General features: G+C 36.1%; 1 protein-coding gene across 2 annotated transcripts; it reads right to left on the bottom strand.

The window, feature by feature from the left end:
• Positions 1-856: 856 nt before the first annotated feature.
• On the bottom strand, positions 857-8,229 carry LOC132178726 (rRNA-processing EFG1-like protein (DUF2361)). Of its 2 annotated transcripts, none has more exons than XM_059591244.2 (8): positions 7,970-8,229; positions 4,856-4,985; positions 4,614-4,741; positions 4,126-4,264; positions 3,018-3,129; positions 2,553-2,616; positions 2,169-2,456; positions 857-1,161 (listed from the first exon to the last, which is right to left on the bottom strand). In XM_059591244.2, exons 1-8 carry the CDS (start codon positions 8,120-8,122, stop codon positions 1,156-1,158), a joined length of 1,020 nt encoding a protein of 339 aa, XP_059447227.2. In that variant the 5' UTR covers positions 8,123-8,229; the 3' UTR covers positions 857-1,155. The 2 variants fall into 2 exon arrangements, with proteins under 2 accessions (XP_059447227.2, XP_059447228.2); XM_059591245.2 differs by having other exon boundaries at positions 2,169-2,450.
• Positions 8,230-8,905: the final 676 nt, after the last annotated feature.

Raw genomic sequence — 8,905 nt, 5'->3', positions numbered from 1 at the left:
TCGACACAGAAGAACGAGAGAAATTCGAATTAGAGACCTCCGTTTTGTAAGACGTGGTCTCCAGCCGATTAAACTAACTCTAAGACTTAATTGATATAATATCATGTTAAGCAAGTGTCAAATTTTACTACTTTCCCATCATGATAAAAAAAGAAAAAAAAAAAAAAATGTGGACGGCTATTGTCAAATTTTGTTCCAAGTTTCGATAATTGCAAAAAATACGAGTTTTTACTTGTTGAAATGCCATTTATTATTAATCAAAAAAATAAATCCCTCAAACATTTCTATTTTTTACGACTTATCAATTACTTTTTATTATTATTCAAATAAAAAAATTACTACAAAATAAAAATTTTTATTTTTCCATATAAAACATTCATCATTTTTTCTACATCAATCAATTTTTACTACCAAATGCTTTTACCAAACAGAGCCCATTTGTTGCACATATCAAGTGAAATACTAAACCTCTTAAATAATAATAAAGTGATTGCCCAGGTCCAGGATATGACAGTTTTTGCATCATTCCTATTACCATGATTAGAACTCAAACCTCAACACCACGATGAGGCGCAGTCCAACTAATAGACTGCTTCCCAAGCAATTCAAGTGTCTTAACATTCTTATCATTCAAAAAAATAAAAATTGTAGTTTTCAATCTACTACTAGTTTTGTATCCACCTATTCTCTTCACCAAAAAAAGTAGAAAAAACAATCTACCACCGGGCATACATGTTTAAAACAAAAACAAAACAAAACAAAAAAATAAAGGGATAGCGTAACATAAACTCGACACTTGATAGTGATATCATGAAAGATAGATATGCATCATAATAAGAGAATTACAAGCCTTCCAAAAAAAAGACAAAGCTGACTGATAATATTTTAGAATAATGAGCAACAAAAATTTCATACTAACACAACATTGACCCTTCCCAGTTTTCGCTTTGTAGCGCTTTGTGACTTCGTCTACCATTACTGAAATTTAATTCTCAATTAACCTTAAGCTTCAACTAAGAGTCAAACTAGTTATTACAGAGAATAGTATAACCTATCTATGAAAGAAGAAAAGAAACAGTTAAAACTCCGGGGATGTAAGAGTTGCTTTGACATCTCACAAACTGGTTCAATTGGTTACCAACAAGTTCATCCAATTCATGCCTGCAACAAAAGAAGAGAAGTCACTACATATTCAAGGAATGAAAATCATGTAAACTAAAAAAATTTACCATGAATCCTGTAATACTGCGATCCGAGACTAACATAAATTATTTGGAACATAAGATAAACAATAAACTACTTTCATTTCAAAGACATTCACATAGCTCAAACTCAGTAAAGCCCGTTGACAATAAGTGTGATGACATCTAGCACCGACATTGGGTGACACATATAGTTTTTGCATGTAGACACTAGACTATTGAAGAAATTGCATAGTGAGACAAATAACACGAACTATGCCACCTCCTGCTACGAACACAAAAAGTCATACAAAATGCATACTTAAGTACATCAAGCAAAAAAACCCCTAGAGAACCTGTAAACATGACCGAGGCAGAATCTATAATCGCATATCTAATCATAAAAGGAAAATTTAGAGCATCAAGACGCTTTGATGCTCATAAAACACTGACAATAAAAGCTATATCACCCAAGCTCATCCATTGTTTTCATACAACTATAATTTTTCTAATCGATTAGGAACACCAATCGGAATAGGGAAGAGGGAGAGGAAATAGATGGGAAGGTTGGACAGCTTGCTCTTGATCAATGTTACTCAACCACCCTTAGATAAGTAGAGTCTTTTTCCACTTTTAATCAGCGTGCTTATAAGAGGTGATGAGACATTGCAGGAGAGCAACATTCAGGTAGCCTTTGACTAAGCATCAACAATTTTGAAGGATGGACTTTTGAACTTTGGAATTCATATCTGAGTTGCTAGTGAGTTCTCTCTTGCTGGCCTTCTAGTTCTTCCAAGGCTCTATTTAATAATATTTTTTTTTTTGATAAGTCTCTATTTAATAATATTAAGACAAACTATCTTAGAGAGTTTAAGACGTCAGTAAAAGTATAAATGATAGGCTAGGTTAATGTTCTATCAATTGTTAGCAAGGCAAATGGTAATAGTTAAATGCCAATGTATATATAAATAGGACAAAAGTAAACACCTGCTGCTTTTTCTTCTTTGGCCTTCTTTTTCTTCGGGGTTTATGAGCATCCGAGTTGGAACTTAGATTGCTACTGTGACCTGACTTTGACTTTGAGGAACCCCTTGATTTGAAGGCAGAACCACTTCTGCCATTTGATGTATTGCTGGATGTTGACATTTCAGCCCTCAGTGTTGATTTATTTTTGCTTGATGAAGGCCCAAATCTTGATTGAGAACGACTTGAACTTGAGGCTGTAATGGTGGCTGGGCGGGGTGGAGGCATTAAAGCTCTAGCAGAAATCTGCCTCTACATAGATATATTGAAGTGAGGAAAAGAAGAGAATAGGCCAAAAGAGTCAATTAGTTTCTTATAACAATGCAATACTAAAACTAGACAACAAACCTGATTTCTTTCATCACTGGACATGCCAGATGCAGCTTTACCAGAAGCACTAGAAGCCTGCTCCCTGAAAAATCGATCACAAATGCTTTAGATGAACATTTACTCAACCCAAAACCAACTTCTTAATATAAGATACAAAATAAACATAAATGCAAGATCATATGGGTAGTAATTTCCGCTGCTAATGTACCAAATAAGAGCTTGCATGAAAGGGTTCAATTAAATCAGTATTGGAATTGACTCTTCAAGCAATTACAATGTTGTCAATCATCTGTATAAAACTTATTCACACTTTTATATGTGCTTCCATCTCAATCCTTAACTTATTTTTGAATGTAACCAATGAAATCAAATAAGGAATACATATGCCATTCTTACTCCTTAAATCAATAGAGGATAGCATTTCCTCTCAAAATAAGAACATAAATTCTAAAAATTAGCATTCCTCTCAGATGCAATAAGTACCTTGTACTCTTATCTGTCCACTCATCATCTGCATCGGCTTCATCACTTGAACTACCAAGGAAGAAATCATCTTCACTTAGATCCATAAGCCCGTCATCCTCACTCCCTGTCTCTGTTGAGAAAAGTTGAAGTAAATACATGATCCTTATGTGCATAACAAAACCCAAGAAGTTATGATCAAATGAAAGCCAACCCAGGAGCTTTTATTTATTTATTTATTTTTGTGCGGGGGAGGGGGGTGTTTAAGGGTGGTTGAGCAGGAGCAGATAACCAAAAGGGAAAAGGCTGAACATCAAACTTACACGCAGAGCTGGACACCTGGCCTGGATTCACCAAGCTCCTCAAACACACTTGAGTTTAATGATTACAAGTTTGATAGCTAGGCTTGTCTATCCAAATCCAACCCACTTATTCACCTTCAATTAGATCTTAATAATTTTCTTACATTTTCAAAACAATTCTTCTTTTATTTTAATATCCCTAATTACTAATATCAATAGCTTCACATGCCAGACCTTGGAGCTTCAACGATTTGTCCAGTCCTTATACAAGAGCCTTCTAAAAATAATTTTGTTATGAAGGCTCTTGAAGGCTCTTATATAAGAAAAGAGCCTTGGGGCGCCTTTACGCTTTTTAATAAAACTTCTTATTACTTATCAAAAAAATAATAATAATAATTTTGTTATGTTAACATTTAGATAAGTGATCAAGTCACACCATCCGGTTACGATCCATTGCATGCGTATAAAATATCAAAGCTACAGAAAATCATTTTATCTAATTTTTTTTTTTTTCTGCTCCACAAAAAATGAGTATTGGATTATTAGCAGCATATTTCAGCTTAATTTTATCAAGAAAACTATTTCCACATGGACATAACCCAAACAAAAATGCCTACAATACATTCATGTTCAATGAAGCACATTCACAACCAAACATATTTCCAACTACCTTTGCAACTATGTTTTAGGGAGGAATTGTATCCACTATCCAGCAATTTGAATTAGTATTGAGTCCTAAGACCATGATTGGGCCCAGTAATATAGGAAAAATAAGTCAATCTCCAAAATGTGGCAACGTGCAAATGGAACTTGAGCAAAGTAAGTACCTTCCAAATCCTTCCCACTAGCAGCAGCAGCAACTAAGTTGGCTTTGATCTGCTTGCGCAATTTATTTCTCCTATCAACTATGTCTGAATCATCACCTCCAGTAAATAAAGATACATATTTCTCAGTCTTGGGAAAGAACTGCAATTCAATTAAACATGATCTTTTAGCCACCACAGAAGCATTACTGGCAAGTGTGTAATTGAAAAAAACAGACCACAAGGCTGTGATCAAGGCAAAGCTGAGTTTCCAGCTCTTCTTCAATAGGACATAAGTTCAATCAAACAGATGTTTAGCATTGTCCTAAAGAAGGCAGAGAACCACCACATCACTATGTAAGAAATATTAATTTGGTTAGGTTAAAACACATAATAAAAGCTCAAAAAATTTCATGACAGCAAAACTTATCTGTTCATCTCATATCTACAAATGCCATATTGCATGAATTATTAAAACAACAGATATAGAAAGTATTCAATATATAGCTCACCCTAACATATTCAAGATCTTCTTTTAATTTAGAAAGCTGTTCGGCAATCTCTGCATCTTGTGCCTGACCAGATGAAGCACGTTGCAATTTCTCTAGACGTCTTATTCTTCTTTCTACCTTTCTTCTCTCTGAACAAGACAAATATTTACTTGGATAAGTTAAGCAAAACATTCATTATTGATGCAAGTAAGTTGCACATCAAGCAAGAAAGTCAGCCACAAACTAACTTCAAAGATACTCACCAAAAAATTTTATCTTCCTGTCTCGCAAGAATATTTTGCGTTCAACAGCAAGACGAGAATGGATCTCCTGCTGTTTCTTGAGTTGCTCTAGTTCTTTCAACTTCTTTTCCTGGATCTCAGAAGGTAAATCCTTGGGGAAAAAAATTGGCTAGTTAGGATGCATTCCACAACCCAATCCCCACAAAACTACCCAAAACAAAACAAATAAAAAAGAGGCACACATTAATTCGCCAAATGAAAAATAAAACATTTTCTTAGCAATATAAAGTTGAGCAATGCCTAAGCACTCGTTACACAGAAGCAACTCTACATTATGAAATCTTAACTATACTAATAGCTGTGATTTTTTTTTTTAAAAAAAAAAAAAGCTCAGTCCTAAAATTGCAGCTACGTGCACCTCTTCTACCAATTTCCCATTTCAGATTGTCAGCATTATATGGTAGAAAACCATTCCGAAACAAAAACAAACATAAATGCATCCACAATGTATATATGCATTTCGAGATTCAAAGACTTAGCCCAAGTGGTATTCAACCTAGACAACCTAATTGAGTAGGTCCCGTCCCACACAATAGGATGCCAACAATTCTTTTAGAAGTACTGCATTTCATTAAAAGTGCAGAAGGGTGCAACCCTAGTACACAGGAAGTATACAAGAGAAAAACCCATTTAATGAGGAAAGCAAAAAACAAAACAAAACAAAAATCCACAAATTCAAAAAGCGATTTAACCAAGATATTCTTTAGCTTGCCAACCGAAATCTGTCAATCTTCAAAACACCTTATATTCTGCTCTCTCCATACGCACCACATTAAGCACAAAGGGGCCATCCTCCAAGCATTTAAAATGGAACAACTTCCCAACTTACCTTTCCAATAAGCCATATCACCCTTCTAGGTATGACCTATTCTACTTCGAAAAGGCAAAAAATCGAAGTCCATAATTGTCTCGCCACTTCACATTGAAAAAGAATATGATCTATGTATTCCCCGCTCTTTTAACACATACAACACCAGTCTACCACTATGACTTTCTTCTTCCTAAGGTTATCCAAAGCCAGAATCCTCCCGGGAGCCGCTGTCCACACAAAGAAACTCACTCTCAATGGAACCTTGATTCTCCAAATACTCTTCTAAGGAAATGTGAACTAGCTGGAATGGATAACACTTGATAAAACAACCTTCAAACTTCTGCCTCTTGGATGGCATCCACCAAATACTATCCCCACCACCTTGTCTCACTCTAAAAGCATACAACACCTTACTCATACCATACAATATTTCACCGAACTTAACTGAATGGACCTCCAAATCTTCTTGAGTGTTGGATTTCAACACATCAGGCCCTCCAAGATGAATACTAGGGCCTATTTCATTTAACTCTGGCCCAAGGCCAAGAACCCCCTGGCCCGCATTGATATTACCTTCACCGTCCTTTAAATTACCCACAACCTTATCTAACGGATCCTTAGCTAGGCCCTTCACCAGGCCTTTAATATTCCCAACCCCCACTAAATCTAGGCCCACGTCTAATCTCACCAAATATTGATCTACTTTCTCTTTAAAAGCAATCAATATATTCCTTAACGTCTGAAAATTTGAAACTCCCTCCAAAACAGCTATAGTCTTCTTCACACTTGCCTTGCCAGCTTCGTGATTTCCGGGCATTGTTTGCGCCTCTATCCTTCTAATACTTTCCAAACCCTTCAACGGTTGTTTCCCTGAATTACCCATTACACCCCTGCTCCTTATCTCTATTTTCTGAAAATTACCCTTCCCAACCAGAGCCTCCATATAGAACTGCCAACCTTGCTCCACCGTCCAGGACGTCGCATGATTAGCACCAAATCCCTCATTATTTTGACTCTCGACACCACCTTTCTGCTCAAAAAACTTCACCACCTTTCTTGTCCGTGAAACACAATTTCCCCACCCACTTCCTTCTCAACCCTTTGGGATGATAATAAAGCTACACCGCCTTCCTCCACTGTATTCCAAAAGCTCCAAGAATCTTCCATGGTTATCCTCTCTTCACTGCGCAACATACACTATGCTACCATCTCGATGAGTTCTACAAAACTCTCTCAAATTCTCTCCTTTGATCAGTTCCTCCACCGTTTTCATAAACCAAATCACACTCAGCTTGCCCAAAATCACCGCTCAGTATACACCTCTACTCCTCTTGGCGAAACGAACTCCACCGTTCCCAACTTCTAACAAAATCTCAAATGACTTGGTATCGACATTTTAAAAAAAAAAAAAAAAAGCCCAAATAACCCATCACTGCTAGTACAATATTCTAAGTAAACATCCAAACAACTAGAACTACAATCAGTTAAAGTTTATAGCTCAGTTCATCTGGCAGCATAAAGCAACTAATCACATGGTATGGAAAGGAAGTACTTAAATCTTGTAGTAAAATCCCTTCCAACATTCAAAATTAGAACCAAAATTAACTTTCCGCCAATTTGTTTGTCTTGAGTTCAAACCTTCACTCCAAGTTAAATATTTCATGTGTTGAGCTCTAGAGAAAGAGTTGAGCCCACACTTCTAGAATATAAATAAATGATTAAATTTATGGTAAATATCAGTTCCCATAATATACCACCTTTATATCACCCATCTCTACAAACTCTAACTCAATGCAACTCACACACTACTTTAAAGTTTCACTGTTAGTTTGTTTTCCCCTCCATCCAAATCAACTGTCAAGTTTTTTCATAAGTGAAATGACTAAATTGCCATTACCGTGAGAAACGACTCTCTTTTCGCATAAATCATAGTTTAGTCATCTTAGATATTTTTCCATCCAACTTACCTTCTAATCTTGACAGAGGGCAAACTATCACTGAATAAGTTCGACTTGCACCCAGTTAAACTTAATGGAGCTTGTGGGAGGAGGAATGTTATTTACCCTTAAATTTATTATTTCTTCTCAACTTAAACTTTAGGGACAATCGGTTATTTAACACAGTTCACAAAATCCCACAAAATACACAACCACACATAGACACGCAAACCCTAACCCCAGACAATCTAACAGAAACTTCTACAAGCAAATTCAGACGAAAAAATGACCAACCAAGAGTTGGAGTAGAAGCAAAGAAGTAGCTACCTTCCTGAGCATGCGCTCGATGGATCGAATCTGGTTCTTGAGCGAAACGGACTTGGGCTTGGGCTTGGGCTTGGGCTTCTTCTCCACGCCCAGACCCTTCGATCGTCGACCCGCGGGATTGACCCTGCGCTTGCCGTAGCCACCGTGCGCCATGCCGTGCGCTGAAATCGCCGAGACACAGTGCGATTTCTTTGGTGTACGGACTAGGGCGGCTTTTGAGCCAAATGCAAGATTTTTATGCGTTTTTTTGTTTGCCCTTCTAAAAGGGCCTCTGGGGCCCCGAAAACGGTAGCGTTATGTGCTCTTGTTTGCCATGTCAGCGGAAAATAGTTTAATTCAATTCAATTTATTTTGCCACGTCAGAGGCTGGATAGTTGGACTGAATTTTCTTTTTCTTTTTTTCTTTTTTTTCTTTTTTTTTTTAAATTTTTTTCTTTTTTTGAAAATATATAAAATCAGTCCTGAATTTTTTTTTTTTTTCTTTTTTTGAAAATATATAAAATCAGTCCATTTACTTTATCTTATTTGCGATAAAGCTCAATATAGTTTCAAAATGTTCTAAAATCCATCCAATATGCATAAATAACAAAATTACTCCATGCGGCCAAATTCCTATTTATCGAACACCCAAACTTTAAATACCACAACACAACAATATTCCATCCCTTCACTTCAAAACTACAAACAAAAACTTCAAAACACAAAAACAATCGCACAAGACTTATCCAAAACACCAACAATCACTTACAAAAAAAAAAAAAAACACCAACAATCACCGTACAATCAAAATCAAACAATTGATAACCCAAAACTCAAAAATCAATGGGAAAAAAGGAATAAAAACTTACCTCTTCAAAGCTTTACTCCTCAAATTTCCTTCGATCTTCTTTCTTTTCTTTTTTTTTTTCCCCTCACTTTAAGATATCTCTCTCTCTC

The sequence above is a fragment of the Corylus avellana genome, chromosome 4, assembly GCF_965113065.1.
Source record: "Corylus avellana chromosome 4, dhCorAvel1.hap1.2, whole genome shotgun sequence".
Classification (NCBI taxonomy): domain Eukaryota; kingdom Viridiplantae; phylum Streptophyta; class Magnoliopsida; order Fagales; family Betulaceae; genus Corylus; species Corylus avellana.
The sequence above is the reverse complement of the archived record's forward strand: the minus strand, read 5'-3'. Positions and strand labels throughout refer to the sequence as shown.